At 42.2% G+C, this 21,305-nt stretch overlaps 1 protein-coding gene across 1 annotated transcript; it reads left to right on the plus strand.

Moving 5' to 3' along the window:
* The first annotated feature begins 16,185 nt into the window (after nt 1-16,185).
* LOC128652324 (methyl-CpG-binding domain protein 5-like) lies at nt 16,186-20,745 on the plus strand. The gene is given in 3 exon segments (XM_053705260.1): nt 16,186-17,499; nt 17,501-17,911; nt 17,914-20,745. Coding segments are annotated over 3 exon segments (3,939 nt in total). The 5' UTR covers nt 16,186-16,803.
* Nucleotides 20,746-21,305: the final 560 nt, after the last annotated feature.

The raw sequence follows: 21,305 nt of genomic DNA on the forward strand, positions 1-21,305 counted from the left end.
GCTAAGGCTTGGGTTTCTCTGGACTCTCAGATTCTCAGAACCCCTAACCCCGGAACCATTTATTGGCTCCCTAAAAACCTCAGACCCACTTTATGCTATAAGTTGTCATTATACAAACATATCTTTGGCCACTGGGACCACTTGATAATAAGCATGCCAAAACTATCTACACCATGCTCCCCTATGACCCCAATATCCCCCAACATGGAATTTATGGGAGGCTATAAACGGTAGGGAAAACACCTATAGCAAGGGAAATACCAGAAACTATTCCCATTATCAAGACTCTAGCACGAGGAAGGCTAAAGCCACAATTAGAATTAAATGACTTGTTGAATGGCGCTTTCACTTCTTGGCTTAAATATTCCCAATTGAGCCATTTTTTGCATAACAACACCCTTAGACAGAACCTCACCTGAACCCCAACCTCCTTTGAACAATTATGTTTAACAGCTATCCCACCTAGAGGTTCCTTATCATTATCCAAACTAATGCTGGATACAGCGAGCCAGCCCTCACTCCCACCATACACAATACAATGGCAAACCGAATTAGGTATCCATTTAGAAGAATCTGATTGGGCAAAAATCTCCAGCAATACATGTAGATCCTCCTCATCTACTTGTTTGATAGAACTAAATTTCAAAGTATTACTTCGTTGGTACTTGACACCTGCCATATTGCACAGAATTTACCCTTCATCCTCCCCGCTGTGTTGGAGAGGTTGTAGTGAGACTGGGAACATGGTCCACATGTGGTGGAGCTGCCCCAAGCTTGAAGCATACTGGACATCAATAGACCAAATACTAAAATCACTACTGGGACAGGACTTTACTCTGACACCTGAAATTGCACTATTGAATAAAACTATAACCTGTAGATGTAAAATACGCTCCTTGCTCACACAAATATGTCTTAATAGCGCTAAACTACTCATAGCGCAACACTGGAAGTCTACTTACATCTCCACTCACCAATTGTGGAAACTAAAAACAAATGAAATTCTTCCAATGGAACAATATGGTTTCTATAAACGGAATAAACTACCAATTTTCCTGGACGTAACGTTCTACTGGGAAACACTAAATAGAGTAAACCCCAGCTAACACCCTTATATCACCACTAATTAAGTTGGTCTTCCTTATATAACTACTTTCATCAGCTAGACCAGAAACCACCACACACATATTACATGTTTTTCATAATAGATGTTATGCTAGTTACTTAAGACTTTCTGATCTGAAATGTACTGTTATGTTTTACCACTCACCTGCTGTTAAGGTTACTGTTAGAAGCATAGCTTCATGTTTTCGTTTTATTACATTACCTCCTCACTCTACTACTAGTGATCACTCGAAGCTGGAAGGCATACTATGAAAACTTCTGAACTGGTTTGTCACCGGAAAACACCACCAGTCCAAAGACAATCTAGCATGCTGGACTTTATACTGTTTTGAATAGAACTGGAGTACTTAAAGCTACGCTAGATTTTTTTGTATTGTTACACCACAGTATGTATGAGCTCCTAATGTTATGCTTTTTGTTTGTAACTGTACCCATACCAGTTGAACTGTATGCCTAAGAAAACTAATAAAAATGAAGTTGCAAAAAAAAAAAAAGCACAGGGCCTTTGGACTCGGGAGGAGTCGGCTCTTCCCATCAACATCTTGGAGTTGAGTGCTATTTACCAAGGTCTATTGGCTTGGCCTCAGTTGTCCTCAGCCCAGTTTATCAGGTTCCAGTCAGACAACATAACCTCTGTGGCTTACATCAATCACCAGGGAGGAACTCTGAGTTCCTTAGCCATGAAGGAGGTTACTTGGATTCTTCAGTGGGTAGAGACCCACAATTGCTGTCTATTTGCCTTCCATATTCCAGGAGTAGACAACTGGGAAGCGGATTTTCTGAGCAGACAGACTTTTCATCCCGGGGAGTGGGAACGCCATCCAGAGGTGTTTTCCAGCTTAGTCCTCAAATGGGGGGTGCTGGAGTTAGATCTGATGGCGTCCCATCAGAACTCCAAGCTTTCAAGGTACGGTTCAAGGTCAATAGATCCGCAGCCCCTTCTGATAGATGCTCTGGCTGTTCCTTGGGTTTTCAGGTTGGTATACCTGTTTCCTCAGTTTGCTCTCCTTCCACGAGCCATTGCTCGTGTCAACCAGGAGAGGGCATTGGTGATTCTAATAGCCCCTGCGTGGCCTCGCAGGATCTGGTTTGCAGACCTAGTGGAGATGTCATCTCTCCCACCTTCGAAACTACCTCTGAGGAAGGACCTCCTGATTCAGGGTCCCTTCCTTCATCCAAATCTCGTTTCTCTGAAGCTGGCTGCTTGGAGATTGCCTAATTCTGTCTAAGCGTGAGTCGGTCATTGAGACCATGATTCAGGCTCGCAAGCCTGTTACTAGAAATATTTACCATAAGATATGGTGTAAATATCTTTATTGGTGTGAATCCAAGGGCTACTCTTGGTGTAGAATTAGAATTCCTAGAATTTCTCTTCAGGAAGACCTGGAGAAGGGATTGTCAGTCAGTACCCTGAAGGTTCAGATTTTTGCTTTATCAGTTTTACTACATAAACGTTTGACAGATGTGCAAACTTTTTGTCAGGCCTTGGTCAAAATCAGACCTGTCTTTAAGTCTGTTGCTCGTCCTTGGAGCCTTAACCTTGTTCTTAAAGTTTTACAGCTGGCTCCGTTTCAGCCGTTGCATTCCATAGACATTAAGTTGTTATCTTGGAAGGTTTTGTTTCTTGTTGCTATCTCTTCTGCTCGAAGAGTCTCGGAACTCTCAGCTCTACAGTGTGATTCACATTATCTTATTTTTCATGCCAATAAGGCGGTTGTTCGTATTAAGTTAGGTTTCCTTCCTAAGGTTGTTTCTAATTCCAATAATTTTTATTCGTTTTCAATTTTTTCAAAGCAATACAACAAATGGAAAAATACAATTCACACAAATAACAGAAAACATCCGAAGTAGATGGCAATCATTAAAATAGTATCTCTAGGTTCTCTAGATCCTTTATATCACAAAGTTTTTATGCCACCACATGATTATCTTCTATCTATAGTTTTCTATCTTTGGAGGTTATACAAAAAGGCAATAGTATAAGGGGAAGGTTGGGGAGGGAGGAAAGGGGAGAGAGTAAGAGAGTGTATCCAGTTCTCCTAAATGTTCGTCTGCACTGATTGTGTGTTAAACTAGGGTAGATATACCCTGTTCCCAGATAAAGAGTATATCATTGATAAAGTCGTGTTTGCCGATATAGTTATAATGATATTTTTCTAGTGTTATAATATGGTCCATCTCAGCTAGCCATTGTGTATGAGTGGGGATGTCTTGGCTCTTCCATAGTCGCGGAATTAGTCTTTTTGCGCTTGTTAGCATCAATTGGAGAAGTTTTGTGCGGTAGATACAATGTGTTGGTGGAAGGATGTTGAGCATAATATGTTTACTATTGAGAGAAAAATTTGTTCCTAGTATTTTATTAATACATCTTTCTATATGTGACCAGAATTCCACCAGAAGTGGGCAATCCCACCATATGTGAGTCAGGCTACCTATCCCCCCACAGCGCCTCCAGCATGCTGAGGAAGTAGTCGGAAAAATGTATCTAAGACGCTGTGGTGTCAGATACCAGCGAGAGAGTATTTTATAATTCAGCTCGGTTAAGAGCACCGAGGTGGAAGCAGAATGTGTAACTTTAAAACTGGTTTTCCAGTCCTCGTTCGTGATCCCCTCCAGTCCCTCAGTCTCCCACTTCTTTAGAAAAGTAGGGCTACGGTCAGGAAAAGACCCTCTCAAAAGTCTATATGTCGAAGAAAGAAGTGATCTTTTGTAGTCGGGATTAATACATATCTTTTCGAATACAGTCAGTGGTCTAAATATGTGAGCTTTGTGTGTGTTGTTATGAAGCGCATGTCTTATCTGTAGGTATGAGAACCAACCATGAAAGGGTGCTCCCAGCTTGTCGTTTAATTCAGTCCTGTCCCTAAATTTTCCTGATTCCAGTAAGAGATATATTGGCAAATTACATAAATGTTTCTCGGAGTTCCAGTGGGTAAAGGAGACCTTATCTAAGAATAGCCGGTTGCCTAGTAAGGGAGTGAGAGGCGAAACCGGGGTGGAGATTTCAGTATTATTGGCTAAAACCGAGTCCCATATGTCTAGAGTGGCCTTGACATAGGCGTTCTGGTATGCCTGTGGTGGTCTGTGAGTTTTAGGCAACCATGCTATATCTCTCATTTGGTTTGTTCCAATAAGGGAGCTCTCTACCTGCACCCATAGGTCTGATTGTCGAGAATGTGTCCAGGAGATCACTTTGGACAAGTGTACCGCCTTGTAGTAGTTTAAGAAGTTTGGCGCACTAAGACCTCCATCCTCTTTATGCATGTATAGTGTGTGCTGGGAAACTCTAGGTTTTTTATAGGACCATATGAATGAGTTGATAATTTTCTGTTGCGACCTTAAATATGATATAGGCAGGGCCATCGGTAGTGTCCGGAAGAGAAATAGGTATTTAGGTATTATCATCATTTTAATGGTGTTCACCCGCCCGAACCAGGAAAGATGACCCTGCCTATGCCATCCCTCCAAAAGGTTTTTGATTGTTTTTTGTAGACTGATATAATTACACCGAAAGAGGTCTGTGTTATTCTGGGGAAGATTTAGACCTAAGTATTTGAGCTTGTCTGTAACACGAAATGGCGTGTGTATCCGTATAAAGTCAATATCTTGCTGAGGGAGATTCAATAACATTATGCCTGATTTTTCCATGTTTATAGAAAAGTTAGAGACCTGCCCATACTCCTCTAGGGTGTTTACCAGGGCAGGGAGGGAAGTAGAAGGTGACTGGAGAGTGAAGATCACATCATCCGCAAACAATAGGCACTTTTGGTTTACTTGATTATATTGCAAGCCTAGTATATCTTTGTTTTCTCTAATTTTTATTGCTAGAATTTCGATAGTTATTGCAAATAATAAAGGCGACAGGGGACAACCCTGGCGGGTTCCATTCGTTATATGAAAAGACGGTGAAAGGGTTCCATTCACTCGGACTCTAGCTTGGGGGTTTGAATACAATGCCTGAATTCTTGTTATAAAAGCTTCCGAGAAGCCGAACTTCGACAGAGCCCCCCACATAAACTGCCAGTTGACCCTGTCGAAGGCCTTCTCAGCGTCAGATGACAGAAGCGCTAGAGGGGTCCTGTTATCTGATGTACACTGCAGAGATTGCAACACTCTAATTGTGTTGTCCTTTGCCTCTCTGCCCCTTACAAAGCCAACTTGATCCGGATGTATGATCTTAGGTAGAATTACATTAAGGCGGTTAGAGAGAATTTTAGCATAGATCTTTATATCAGTATTTAGAAGGGAGATGGGTCTATAGTTACCCGCCAGGGTCCCCGCTCTGTCTGCCTTCGGTATCACTGTAATTATGGCGTCTAGTAAAGAGGTAGAGAATGTCCCTCCGCTATCTACAGATGTGAATAATGCGTGTAGTGGGGAGCAGAGATGAGCCTGGAATAGTTGGTAAAATTTGGCAGGTAACCCGTCGGGTCCAGGAGATTTACCATTTGGGAGTGCCTTAATGGTGTTTACTATGTCTTGGATTGTTATTGGGGCGTCTAAAACCTGGCAATCTTCCTCTGAGATACAAGGGGTCTCCAGAGAAGCAAGATAATGAGAAATATTTTTAGTAGTCTCCTTGGTGATGTTGGGATTGATATTATAGAGCTTTGTATAATAGGAAACAAACGTGTCTGCTATTTCTTCGTGTTTGCTGACCGGTCCTCTAGCGGGATGTATAATAGTCCTAATAAACAAATTAATCTGTCTTCTTTTAAGGGATCTTGCTAACAAACGCCCCGCTTTATTACTTTCTACAAAAAACTTGGCTTTGGTTGTTAACGCCCTCAAGTGGGCTTTTTGGGTTAAATAATTGTTGAGACCTTCCCGTGCTAGCTTAAGGTCAGTCAGCTTTTGGTCTGAAGTTGGGTCTGCCTTGTGTGCTTTATCAGCTGCGTTCAAAGTGTCAGTCAGTGAGGTGAATTGAGCTTTCCCCAATTTCCGTTGTCTAGCGGTATATTTGATTAAGTGTCCTCTTATGAAGCATTTATACGCCTCCCAATTATTGCCTACTGATGTGTCTTCTGGTTTGTTATGTAAAAAAAACTCCTCAGTCGCTTTAGTTACTTCCTTTACTGTTTCTTGATTTGCCAGAATAGTCTCGTCTAATCTCCAAGTCAGTGTGTTTGTCGGTTTAGTTGTCCAGAGAAAGGTGGACACGACCATGCTGTGGTCTGACCAAGGTGTGTGTGATATGATAGACTGGGTCAGGCTAGTTAAGAGTGTTTGGCTACACATGATATAATCCAGTCTGGAGTAGGAATGTTGGGGGTGAGAAAAAAAGGTGTAATCTTTCTGTGTAGGGTGTGCGACTCTCCAGGTATCAAAAAGTGAGATGGAGTGTATGACTTCACAATTGGCTTTCAGGGCTTTATTACTGAGATATGATTTCCCTGTGGAATTGTCTAGAGAGGGGTGCATGGTAAAGTTGAAGTCCCCTCCCATTATAATTGGACCTTTGGAGACGTCAAGAATAGCATTGATAACCGTTTTAAAAAAATGGGGAGTGGGCCGGTTCGGGGCATATACATTGACAAAGGTGACCAAGTTACCGTAATATAGCCCTACGAGGATCAATAGTCTACCCTCTTTGTCGGTATATTTCTGTGTCAATTCAAAGGGGGTGCCCCGTTTGAACGAAATACAAACACCATTATGTCTACTTGTGTTTGAGCTGAGGAAGTGCTTGTCAAAATGTCGTGTGGCTAACTGAGGTTCATTTCTTTTCTTAAAGTGAGTCTCCTGCAGCATGATAACATCAATCCCCTTTTTATAAAAATCAAAAAAGGCAATTGATCGTTTGCCCGCTGATAAGAAACCCTTTACATTCTGGCTTGCTACTCTAATTGTATTCATTTTCAGCCCTAGTTTTAGCTGGAGAGATCACTAGGTTAGTAATTTACCTTATTAGTCTTGTGTGCCTGTTGTCTAGAGAAGAGGAGATAAACAAAGATGGGGAGAGAAGGGAAGGAAAGATATAGCAGGGGGTAAGTGAACTATTACCTTTTAGATAGAGCAAATCTCGTCGTATTGTGAAGAGATACAGTAAACAGTATTTTAATTAACAAATACAATGCAAATATTTTAAATCTTGAAAAACTTTCAACAAATGAGGCAGAATAACAGACCGGGTAACTACACACTTTTCTGCCAATGTTACAGCTGTTAATATCCTTAGCTATAGAAATCCATGCTAATCAACATAGTATATAAGATATCCAACTCACCTAATTTTTTTCTCTAATTTTAATCCTGGACACCCCTGTGTAACCAGCCCTATGAACATTGCCAACCTTGAAAATCGGTCTTTGAAGTTACAGAATACTAAGTTATATTTTAGATTTATCTATATTGGGGGTAGTTATTTTGGAGTGAATACTATGGGGGATACATCTCATTTTCTTTCGGGAGCCCTTATGTACTAAACAAATCCCTTATAATAGTTACTACATTGAAACATGAACATTGTCATCTAACCTGAGCTGTTAACGCATGCCTATTACATGTAGTATATAGTAGACTTCTAATGTAATAACCCTGTTTACATTTAACTTTCGTTCATTTTAACTAAACCAATAACTGGAACAGTAGAACTTAATAACTGATATACTTGCCCAATTCCTTCAGTCATTATTCTCACTCAATATTTCTTCATATTATTGTAAGAATTTCTGATGATGACTCATCAGCCTAAAAAATAAGCGTGGACAGACACTGGGACATGTATAGTAAACAACGGTCTTTGGCAACAAGTCAATATATTTAGTTCAACCTGGTTGTATTGAGTCCGTATTCACTGTGTTGTCTTGTTTCCTTTTAAGTTGTGTACTGGTATTGATGGACCATGCTTTCCTCTGCTGTTTTGGGGCCAATTGGTCCGGCAAGGTATTATGAGATGACAGCTCTGCGTCCAGTGTGGGTGTAGGTATTCCTGCCATATTACAGAATTTGCCAATATCAGATATGGATCTGCATTCAAGTCTATTGCCGTTTCTCGAGATGATTACAGAGGTGGGAAAACCCCATCTATATGGAATGTTTAGTCGTCTTAGGTGAAGGGTTAAGATTGAAAAGTCCCTCCGTTTTTGCAGAGTCCTCGAGGAAAGGTCTTGGAAGATCTGTATTCTGCTTCCTTGATATATCACTGCTTGTTTCTTTCTGGCCAAGTTGTAGATGTCTTCCCTTTGTGGGTAGCTTTGAAATCTGACAATAATATCCCTCGGCGGTGAATCAGCATCAGGTTTTGGTCGAAGGGCCCTGTGTGCTCTGTCTAGGGCCACATCTGTTAGCATTATACCCTCCTCACCATTAGCCATTTCTGAGAATAGACCCCTTAGGAATTCTTTTATTTCGTTGTTTTGCACTGTTTCAGGGATCCCTCGGAATCGTAGATTGTTTCGCCTGGTGCGATTTTCAAGTTCGTCCAGTTTTTCTTCTAAATCTGTATAGTTATGTTGTTGATGTGATACCTTGGAAGATAGATCTGCCATTTTCTGAGAAAAAACAAACTCATGTTCCTCTAGTGAATCAACTCTGCGACTAAGATCTGTTATATCTTTTTTTAATTCAGCACATTCACTTTTGATGCATGTTTTAACTTGATCTATTAGCGCCTCCATGGCTCTATAAGTGATAGGTGGTTCATCTATTGAGTCAGTGGCTTCTGGCGTCGTGCACCTGGAATCCTCAGAGTCATCCATTTTTTCTTCTGAGACTGGAGGGTGCGGAATAGTGGATTCGTTTTTATTTTTGTTCTTATCGGCCTGTTTAAAGAAGGCATTCACTGTCTCCTGAGATTTTTGGGGAGTTTTTAGATGTTTGTCTGCCTTTCCTGCCCTTCTCTGTGACATTATGAAATATTTGTATGATGGTATGGCAGGAGTGACTTTGTAGCGTATTGAATGAGCCTTAAGTCCCCAGGGCTTTGCTCTCACAGAGCGATCGCGGGCAAGGGAAGGTGGATATGACCCACTGACACACGGGACAGCGGGAAAGGGGGGGGAATAGGCTGTATTTATTGTGTTGTTAAGGAGTTCTTCGTGTCACTGACCCAAAAATCAAGATATGGCCACAAATTTTCTTCTATTGTGGGGTGCGCTGAAATACCTAGTGTAGAATTATAGGTGTTGGAGTGCAGCAATACAGTCTAGGCGTTATTTGGTCCCTTGGTCTATTATCCTAAATTACGAGGTAAAGAGAAGCTGGTTGGGGAAGGTATATAAAGTTCACCATTACAGCAAGGAATCCAAAGTAATCTGACCTCTTTATAAAATTGGAGTAAACAAAGTTTCAAGCTCTATAACAGTGGTGCACTGATCGTTCAGGGTTTAATTTACGTTTCTGTGTAACTGCGTCACAACTCTAACAAGGATATCAGAATTAATGTCTAGTACAAACCAATGGACAAATTCTCTGTGCAGGGGTTGTTATAATCTTGTGGTAACATTTATAAGTATCTTGCATGGGAAAAGTTATAGCAAAACATGTACTAGGAGGCCCCTTTTTCCAAAGATTAAAGATTTCTTGGTCTTACAGATCATTTATGGTTCCCTGCGGCACAGCAATGAGGTAAAGCCATTACGTAGTTTCTGCGGCCAATATTACACATAAGTCTTTGCATAGCTCGTACAAATATAGTTAGAGCTACTTCTATCTTCTTACCGGAATAAAATAGGTGCTGGTGTCAGGCAATGTCGTAGCATACTTATCGCTAGTCAGTTTCTCTCACCCTTCTAAACGATGTATTGGTGTTCCGGAGCATTTGCAAACCGTCTCGAGTTGGAGTTTGATCTAACTGGTGCTCGCTCCACAAATCATTAAGGGCTTTAGGCAGATATTGCCCGTAATATCTTTTCGATCTTATACGTAGCTAGGGTTTCATCCTGCCTTGTGGCGGTCAAGCTCCCGTACAACACCTTGCGTCTTGTAGGCCTCCGTTAGTGCCGACAGTCAGTCCCTATGACAATACTCCGTGGGGACAAAAAAAGCCATACCAAGTGGTGTCTTTGTGATCCGGCTTGCCTCCCCCAGTAAACTGCAACTTTAGGATCTCAACAGTGCTGATTAGAATAGTTTTATTTTGTATAGTTCCCGGTCCGTCGGAAGAGCTTTAGTTTGTTGCGGCCATCTTAGGAGACCGCACGCTCCGCCTCTTCCCTAAGGTTGTTTCTAATAGAAATATCAACCAGGAAAATGTTGTTCCCTCTCTGTGTCCTAATCCTTCTTCTTCCAAAGAACGTTTGTTGCACAATTTAGATGTTGTAGGTACTCTTCAATTTTACTTACAGGCTAATAAGGATTTTTTCACCAGTCCTCTGCCCTCTTTGTCTGTTTCTCTGGGAAATGTAAAGGTCAGAAAGCTACTGTTACTAGTCTTACTTTTTGGTTACGAAGTATAATTCGTTTGGCTTATGAGACTGCTGGACAGCAGCCTCCTGAGAGAATTATGGCTCATTCCACAAGAGCTGTTTCCTCTTCTTGGGCTTTCAGAAATTAAGCTTCTGTGGAACAAGTTTGCAAGGCTGCAAGTTGGTCTTCTCTACATACTTTTTACAAATTTTACTAATTTGATACTTTTGCCTCGGCTGAGGCTTCTTTTGGGAGAAAGGTTCTTTAAGCGGTGGTGCCTTCTGTTTAGGACTGCCTGTCTTGACCCTCCCTATTTATCCGTGTCCTCTATCTTGGGTATTGGTTCCCAACAGTAATTACTCAAGCCGTAGACTCACCATATCTTAGGAAAGAAAAACTAAATTTATGCTTACCTGATAAATTTATTTATTTCCAGATATGGTGGGTCCACAGCCCCACCCTTTATTTAAAGACAGTTGGTTTTCTGACTATAACCTCAGGCACCTCTACACCTTGTGTTACTCCTTTTTCTCCATTTCCCTTCAGTCGAATGACTGGGGGTTGTGGGTAAGGGAATGATACTTAACAGTTTAACAGTGGTGCTCTTTGTCTCGTCCTGCTGGCCAGGAGTGATATTCCCAACAGTTATTACTCAAGCCGTGGACTCACCATATCCGGAAATTAATACATTTATCAGGTAAGCATAAATTATTTTTTTTACCCTGAAAACAGGATGTCTTGCTAAGGGGCATATACTGCATTCTTGTATGAAAAGTGCACAATAAAATGTGTATTTTAAACATTATACAAAATGAATCATTTAACCATTCACACAAAAATAAGATGGGAAAAATTGTATTACACTAAAAATCATATTTTAGCAAAAAAATTACATTTGTATGTAAGTGAAACAGGAATAAATCATATTACATATGCACAGTGAAAATCGCAATTTTAGTTCACTGTATGTGCAAAAATCCCTTAGAAACTTGTAGTTATAAGTAGTGATGTCGCGAACCTAAAAATTTGACTTCATTGACTTCAATAGGCAGGCGAACTTTAAAACCCACAGGGACTCTTACTGGCCACAATAGTGATGGAAAAGTTGTTTCAAGGGGACTAACACCTGGACTGTGGCATGCCGGAGGGGGATCCATGGCAAAACTCCCACGGAAAATTGCATAGTTGATGCAGAGTCTGGTTTTAAGCCATAAAGGGCCTAAATCACCTAACATTCCTAAATTGTTTGGAATAATGTGCTTTAAAACATCAGGTATGATGTTGTATCGATCAGGTAGTGTAAGGGTTACGCCCGCTTGACAGTGACAGACCAAACTCCCCGTGTAACGCACCGCAAACAACTGCAAACAGTCCATTTGCACAACCACGAGATAGATAGATTTGATACATAGATTGATACATAGATTACATAGCTCAATAGATGCAATATACATTTGATAGATACAAATTACATAGATCAATAGATGCAATATACATTTGATAGATACGAATTACATCGATCAATAGATGCAATATGCATTTGATAGATACGAATTACATAGCTCAATAGATGCAATATACATTTGATAGATACGAATTACATAGATCAATAGATGCAATATACATTTGATAGATACGAATTACATAGATCAAAAGATGCAATATACATTTGATAGATACGAATTACATAGATCAATAGATGCAATATACATTTGATAGATACGAATTGCATAGATCAATAGATGCAATATTGATTGATAGTTAGATAGATTTGATAGATAAATAGATAATTTGATAGATATATAATTTCCCAGACAGAGAATTACAAAGACGTGCAGTCTAGGACCCATGGTAAGGTTACTTCCTTTTGCACAATCGAGTACAGGTTGGGGTCCGGGATTGCCTTTTGTGCAAAGAAATTGTGATGCAAAAGTTTTTTTTTTTTAAATTTACACTAATGTTACACCAGATATAAGTGGTGGCAGTGAGCAAGTAGGCACAGTATATGCTGTGAGCCTCACACACAGGCTGACAGGCAGGAAAATGCAATTAGATAACAAAAAAAAACAAAACAAAAAAGACTGAAGTTCTAGCCCTAAAAAGGGCTTTTTGGGCTGAAGTTCTAGCCCTAAAAAGGGCTTTTTGGGGTGCTGTCCTTACAGCAGAGATCAGATGAGTCCTTCAGGACTGTAGTGGACACTGAATACACTAGCCTAGCTATAAATTTCCCTATAAAATCACCAGCAGCAGCACTATCACTCCTCTCATTAAGAATGCAGGATCATAATGAATCTAAAATGGCTGCTGCCCAGGAGCTGGGAGGGACTGGGAGGGAGTGTCTGCTGCTGATTGGCTGAAATGTGTCTGCAGACTGTGAGATACAGGGTCAAAGTTTACTCAATGATGACGAATAGGGGGCGGATCGAACATCGCATATGTTTGCCCGCTGCGGCGAACGCGAACAAGCTATGACGCCGGGAACTGTTCTCCGGCGAACTGTTCGCAACATCACTAGTTATAAGTACAAAATAAAAACCGTAATTATTTTTTCCAAGAATGGGTTGAACATAGGTATCCCATGGGCATATATGAAATTGCCTCTCTAATCTCAGCGTAATTCTTTAAAGATTTTCGCACTACAGATCTCACAGTTTTTTCTCACAAATTAAAATGTAGCAAGCTTTTCTCAAAACACTCAAAATACTAATTACGCTAACAGAAAAACACAAATATAGGTGATTGTAAGATGCTATACGCAGAAAGCAGCGTAATGTCATTTATATTGGCTCCAGGATTTAATTCTTAAAGTGCATTATATTTATGTGTAGAAAATCTTTTTCAAACACAAGAGAAAACTCTCCAGATCCTTTTCTTTTTGAAGCCTTTTCAATCAAATATTGTGTAACCCAGCATAAACATTAAAAGAATCTGTAGACTAACATAAATGAAGAAATGCTTTTTGTATTTTTTCCATAAAGAAAAAGCTCTAAACCAATTACACATATCTGTACATACCCTTATTTTCTAAGCTGAGACCCAAAAAACAAATAGACTGTGGGCACGTATGTAAAACTGCCTGGATTCTTGTGAAACCGCAGAGCTGTTTACATAAGGAATGCCTTGAAAATAACTTTTAAAAAGAAAACTACATCAGAAATGGCTGATTCTTTAATGCATCTCCAGTCTGCACTTGTTTTTATTTGATTTGAGCTTGTGTAGCATTCTAAACCTTAGCGATCCTATTGTTGAAATTTCTTCCAGTGATGTTCCTACAGGAATCCTAACATTCCTGAGTCATGCTGTGGAATTATTAGATGCAGCACCATTGTTAAGATATTATATACTTTAATTTTAATAACTTCAGGTTCAATCACAATCCTTGAAAAAATTATCAAATTATTTATCTACGAAAATCCCCAAGACTTTAATGGTGATTTTCTGCTGATACGTTTGATACGTTTTTCTAAGGGATTGTGATTGAACACATTATGTTTTAAAGTTAGGTTGACTGATCCATATAAGAGATTTATTTATAAACTAGTCGATAAGCTTGCCCAGAGGGCAGTCTATGTGTTGAAAATACAACCCCCCAAGCTACAAAAAATAGAAATACAGAAAAAATAAACAAAGCTATCAAAAATAATAAAATGAAACCTAAACTAATACCCCTATAAAAATAAAAATACCCCCTTATCTAATACTAAACTACCAATAGCCCTTAAAAGGGCTTTTTGTAGGGCATTGCCCTAAGTTTAACAGCTCTTTTACTTTAAAAATAAATAAAGTCCCCCCTAACAGTAAAACCCCCCACCCACCAAACCCCCCAAAATAAAATAAAAAAACACACTAATAAACCTAATCTACCCATTGCCCTGAAAATGGCATTTGTATGGCCATTGCCCTTAAAAGGGCATTCATAGCTCTTTTTCACTACCCTTAAAAGGGCATTCAGCTCTTTTGAAATTTGTCCAAAAAAACCCTAATCTAAAAAAACAAACCCCCCCAAAAATTTAAAAAACCTAACACTAAAGCCCCAAATAGGTACTCACAGTTTCAGAAGTCCAGCAGAGAAGGTCTTCTTCCAGGCGGGTCCATCATCTTCATCCACAGTGAAGGCGGCGCGGAGCGGAGGTCCGGAGCGGTCTTCCCAGATGTGGCGATCCTCGGCGGTGGTCATCTGTGGCGGCGTTGGTGGTCCTCGGCAGTGGTGGCGGTCCTCAGCAGCGGCGGTCCTCGGCGAAATGGAGGCTCCTCTTCATCCGATGTCCGTGGTATACTGAATATTGAATGCAAGGTACCACCATCAGTTTGGGCTACATTGCATTCCTATTGGCTGAAGTTTTCAAAACAGCCAATAGGATTAGAGCTACTAAAATCCTATTGGCTGTTCAAATCAGCCAATAAGATTTCAGTAGCTCTCATTCTATTGGCTGCTGAATGTTTCATAGCAGCCAATAGAATGAGAGCTACTGAAATCCTACTGGCTGTTCAACTCAGCCAATAAGATTTCAGTAGCTCTAACCCTATTTTCTGATTTTGAAAATTTCAGCCAATAGGAATAAATAAATATGGGGTACCTTGAATTCTTTCTTTAGTGTGCTGCGGACGATCGCATGAAGAGGAACCTCCACACCTTCGTGGAGGAGCGCAGCCACTGCCAAGGAGCGCCACCGCTGCCGATGACTGCCGCCGAGGATCGCAACTTCTGGGAAGACCGCTCCGGACCTCTGCTCCGTGCCGCCTTTGCTGTGGCGCCGCCTTTGCTGAACTTCAAAAAACGTGAGTACCTATTTGGGGCTTTAGTGTTAGGTATTTTTTTAAATTTGGGGGGGGGGGCAGTGAAAAAGAGCTAAATGCCCTTTTAAGGGCAATGCCCATACAAATGCCCTTTTCAGGGCAATGGGTAGATTAGGTTTCTTTAGTGTTAGTTTTTTTTTATTTTGGGGGGCTTGGTGGGTGGGGGGAGCTTTACTGTTAGGGGGGACTTAATATTTTTTTAATCTTAACTAGGGCAATGCCCTGCAAAAGTACCTTTTAAGGGCTATTGGTAGTTTATTCTTAGATTAGGGGGTTTAGATTTTGGGGGGGCTTTTTTATTTTCATAGGGATTAGGTTTACTTTTTTAATGTTTGATAATTTGGTTTATTACTTTCTGTAATGTTAGCCTTTTTTATTTTTTGTAATTATAGATTAATCTAATGTAATCTTTTTTTTAAAGTAATGTACGCCTAGATTATGAGTTTTGTCGATAAGGCTGTGCGGTGCTAACAAGCAGTTTTCCCTCACCGCTCACCTACAGACAACGCTGGTATTACGGGCTTTTAGAAACCCGGCGTTAGCCGCAAAAAAGTGAGCGTAGAGCAAAATTTAGCTCCATATCTCACCTCAATACCAGCGCTGCTTACGGTAGCAGTGAGCTGGCAAAACGTGCTCGTGCACGATTTCCCCATAGGAATCAATGGGGGAGAGCCGGCTGAAAAAAAACCTAACACCTGCAAAAAAGCAGGGATCAGCCAATAGGATTGAGCTTGCATTCTATTGGCTGATCCAATCAGCCAATAGAATGCCAGCTCAGAAAACAGCCACTGAAAAGAGAGAGAGACAGGTGAAGCTGGGAAATCCAGCAGGAACCACAGGCCTGAACCAGACAAACATATAACCTGCCCCTTTTCCTCGTAGCGAAAAGACCCCTAAGGATGGAAACAGGTATTCAGTGCACCTTGTGATCAACCTCCTTCCTATGAACCCAGACATCCAGCCTCTAGTAAAACAGCAACCCCCCATTGCCTGCCCAGAGGAGCCTAAGGAGGGGCTGCTGCAAGAACAACAACCAACAGACAGCAAACACAACAACAACAATGAAGGGGGAGCAATAAAAAAGGGGAAATATTTATTGCCCTTTGTTGTTCTATTTATTTCCCCCCACTGCTACAAAAGACCTTCAGGGAAAGACTTGGAGGCTGTGAGAAGAACTGAGCAGACTGCCTGGTTGTCAAAGCAAGAATAAGCTGTTCTGCTAAAGATACATAGACAAAGAAACCTATTCATTGGATCCTCCCAGTAGAAAGTATCCGACTGAAGAATATCAACAACCACCAGTCAGCTGCATGGATGAGTCATACAACATGGATCCTTAGCAGGCCAAATTGGCTGGTGTTTTTCAGTGCCAAGAGAGGCCTTGTGGAACAAACTTGATTTAGACTCTGTCCAGCTTCCCTCCACGGGGACCCGATACTGTGACTGCACTATGGTGGGCAGCGAGGATCACATGCAGACTTAACACTCATTCTGTGCCGCGATGAGCAGGTACAAGAGAGAAGAGAGAGCAAAATGAATGGCGGCAATGAGAGTGGAGGAGGAGATAACTATGGAGGGACCTCAGCGGTCCAAGTGCCAATTGGCTGGCAGAGGAGGGTGGAGCCTGGCACTGTGGTGTATGTCAGTCCGAGTGGTACATTTCTTACCTCTATGGATCAAATAAGAACTTACCTTGTGACTGATGGAACCTGTAAGTGTGGGTTAGAGTGTCCTCTTAACATCTACAAGGTTTTTAACTTTGACCCCAAGGCAGTTGTTAAGAAGCGCAGTGCTGAGGATGTTAAGGCTGAGGAAGACATGACCAAACTGTGCAACCATCGTAGGAAAATTGTGGCCCTTGCCACTCTGTACAAGAGCATTGAAAGTACTCCCCTTGCACTACAAAACCAAGCTACTGGATGTGCCTCCACTCAAAACTTTCATGGAACGTCCACTAGCCCAAAGATGGGACAGCATCCCTATTATCTGGATCCTGACATTTTCACCAAACTTATGATGGAAAAAACTCACAGTTTGCCTGCACACCACCCTGTGGATAAAGGCTTAGATCACAAGCCAGACCCCTTTGCTACCAGTCCAGGAGAAAGGTACTCTGGACACCGTCCCAGTAATCGAACTGCTGTTCCCAAGCAGCAAGGGACATCCCTGGGTGAGCCCCATGCTTTAAGGAACTGTCAAATACCATCAAATGGTAGTTATGAGATGTATCCCTAGGACTCAACAAGCCATATCCCATGAGCTGTGCTCTATCTCTTTTACACAACCTAAGTCTTCCAAAAACCGATTAACATACCCTTCGTGCAGTCAGGAACTTCAAAATTTGTCCCCCAAGTCCTTGCCTCTAAGCTCTTGTAGTTTTGTGCCAGGTGGCACCTTCCCCAGGACACTAGATGAATCTTCTCAGGGTCCACGACGGCCATTTGCCTTCCCTGAAAAGGATCCACTTGGCATTTTGGACTCCAGCAATTGCAGGCCACCTAGTCCAAAGCATCACCCACTGAACTCTCCACCACCCATCCATTCTCAGGTTCCTATAATGAACCCATACCCACTTTCTGATCATAATCCTGGAAATCGCTGTTCTCCAGTGGTTTCTACACACTACTCTGCATTCTCTAGGGGGGGGGAGTTCTGACATCTCCTTCCACTACTAGGTCATCAGTGTCCTCCATTTCCTCTCCAGCTGGCAGTGTTGAACCATCCCCTCAGCGTTCTCGCCACTCCTCTGCTTCATCTGAGCACTTCCCTGGCCCTTGTAGGTCAAGTTCTAGATCTCCACGGCCTGTTGACTCTCCTAAATGCTCTGTTCCCCCTAGTCCAAAAGCAATACTTGAAGGCCTTCCTCCATTAGGTCAGGGTCACCTGGGATCCTCCTCAAATGCCAGCCATGCCTTAACCCACCAAAGCAATAAAACAACACCACCTGTGTCTTTGGGAGCAGCACAAGGATTATTGGGTTTTCCCCTTGGATGCATTTTAGGCCAGCAAAACAATGCCTCCTTTCCAGCCAGTAGCCTTCTTACAGCAGCCGCCAAGGCTCAAATGGCAAATCAAACCAAACCAGAAGCCACCGCCCCAAGCACTTTACCAAGTCGGCTGCTGAACCCAAACACCTTGCTTTCCACTGCTGGCACACACGAATGTCGGGGAATCCCCAGCAGGACTTCCTCCCAGAGAAAAGATGTAATGATGAAGCGTAAAAGACAGAGGAACTCTCCAGGCCTTAATATTAGTCCACATTATACTAGTGGGCAGTTACTTCCACCCACTAGTCCTAGTGGACATGCTAAATTTAACCCTGGCATATCTAAACTGGCAGGGATTGGGGTACTGCTTGAAGATGATGTGGGAAAATCCAAAGTTTTTCATTCACACTTAGCTGCTGGTCATACCCTCTTATCTACTCAAACATCTAACCCATCAGTTGTGGAATCCCCAAGCCAAAGCAAAAATCCCAGCCTCTCTCCTGCTTCCCAGGACCTCAGCAGCCATCTTCTTGGCCTTGTAGGACAGCTAGTCCAGACAGCTACAGAGCAGAACTCAGGGACTACATTACCACTGAAGTTACCTTCAACCCCCATTGTAACAAATCCTGCTTCTTCAACTTTTCGACCCAACCAATCCCCGGTTGCAAAGGCCTCACCTGCTCCCAGCCTGGCTCCGAGCAACAACAGTGAAGGCAGCAGTGAGTTACAGTGCCCACTGGGCCCTGCTGGAGACGGCTTTTCCTTCTTGGGCCAGGAACAGGTCCTGCCATTTGCTGCTTCCCCTGCTCTGTTGAACTTAGCACTGCTGGGGTCATTGCCACTCTCCCTCAGCTTGAACCAGCACCAACAGCTTCTGAATCAAGGTCTGTTCAATTTGCTATCTTCATCTTTGCTGGGTAATGCAGACCTTGGCCTCCTGGGGCTCCAGAACCCACCTCTAGCCTTGCCTTCAGCTGTGGGAGACCCAGAGAGCAACGCTCTTCAGACTTTGCTAATGGCATCTCTTTTACATAACCCCCTATTACCATTGGGGGGGCTTGGACTTCCACAACTTGACATATCACAGCAGAACCAACAACAAAGCAACCTCCTGTCATCTTTAGCTCCACTGTTGGACTCTCTATCCACAGCACCAACTGACACAACTGAGAAAACCGAAGCTCCCTTAGCCGTGCCTGAGAATTTCACGGACAATTCGCTCCAGTCACTACTCTTCCCTCCTGTCTCTGCCTCATCTGCTCTTTTGGCACTAAACTCAGCGCTTCTGGCTGCCAGTCTTGGGGCTGTTGACTCATCCACCTGCCAAGGACAGAACGCCATCAGTACAACCTCTGCTGCATCTGCCTTCATTACCACAACCACTAACTCTGCCTTACCAGAGGGGAAATCTACATCCGATCCACACAGCCCATTCCATCTCCAGCAATCACAGGCTCCCACTGGCCGGCTTAACTCTCTGATGCCACCTCTGCTTAACCCTCTGCTTACTGCTGGACTGTTAGGAGACCTTGCAGCACTGAATACAAATGCTAATGCCCAGATGCAGAGTCTCCAAACTCTTTTGGGAGCACAGACCCTACTCCCAAACCAGCAGTCATTTTCCCCCTCACTACCAGGAGTCCTAGGGATGCAGATGTTGCAGGGTTAGTCGGTTATGCAAAGTCAACGCACAAACCACCAGGCCAATACTGCATCATTATGTGAGAAAGATGTCCACCTATCTTCACAACCTGAAGGTTCCACTACTCTCACAGCTCAAACACAGTCAGCTTATCAGCAGACTCCTGACTCTCTGCCCTCTCAGAAGTTGGACGTGGTCGGGAGGTCTCAAACTTTACCGCTTCCTCCCTTGCGACCTGGTTCTTCTTTTGCTTCCAACACCTCAAGTGCCTTTGAAACTGGACCTGCTCCCAAAGGCCCTACTTTTCAGGGACCATCCCGTGCTGACATCCCCCCTGATACACCATCTGACCCCCCAAGAACAGATACCTTGCCCCAGTCATTAGATACTCTTTCCTCAGAGACAGAATCAGAAGCATCTCCACTTAAAAGGTGCCGGCTGCTAACTGATTCTGTACTCTCTTCTGAGGTGCCCAATGGAGCTACTACAAACCTTTTATCATGGATGGGCTCTCACCATCCTTCCAATGCCTTAAGTTTTCCTGAAATGGAGCTTACCAAAGGCAAGGAGCAAGGATTCAGGTTTAATGGTCGGGCACGGGGGGAAAGGTACTATAGTCGTCGGCCTCGAGGGGATAGGCTTTCCAACTCCCGTCACTCTTCATACTGGAGGTACAACGGAGGGGATACAGTACAGATTGAAGGGGAAATAATGGAACACAGACAAGAACTGACACAATCGGTGCTTGGAATCCCTCCCTTTACTTCTCACTGGCAGGAAGAGGGTGGGCAGCTAAGGGGGCAGGAGGTGGAGGTGAGTTTGCTGTATATCCTCTTTGTACTTTAGATCCCAGAATCTTTTTCATAATCATTTGGGTATAGGTATGTGAAGAATTGTAAGTATTATATTATTTTTATTGAATAGAGTTTTTATGTCATAGCACAGTGTGATCAATGTACACACTATATGTATATATGTTTAATTTTTGTATTGAATTATCCACAAGTTTTAATGGCACTTTGATTTAGCTGAACCTTTTCAACATAGCAGACCTATCTGACCACTCAGTGTTTTTAGGAGTTGCTTCAGGTGATGGATGAGTTGATTATGTAGCATCACTACATTAAAAGGCAATAGAGAAAATTTTAAAAAAAATACAGGCCATTGAGCTTGACTTGAGAATGGGACAATGGATATACACTCTTTACTGAAAAAAAACATATTAATATTCCATTGGAGGGGATAACCTAATGCAGTACAATATATCACTCTCGGTATGTGAATTTTATTTATTTTACACCTATATATTTTATATCAATAAGCAGCATACAGGATTACAAATGTAAAACATGTTTGTTTTTTACTATCCCAATAGCATAAAGTGTATAATACTCTTATTTCATTGA

Source organism: Bombina bombina, chromosome 3 (genome assembly GCF_027579735.1).
Source record: "Bombina bombina isolate aBomBom1 chromosome 3, aBomBom1.pri, whole genome shotgun sequence".
Classification (NCBI taxonomy): Eukaryota; Metazoa; Chordata; class Amphibia; order Anura; family Bombinatoridae; genus Bombina; species Bombina bombina.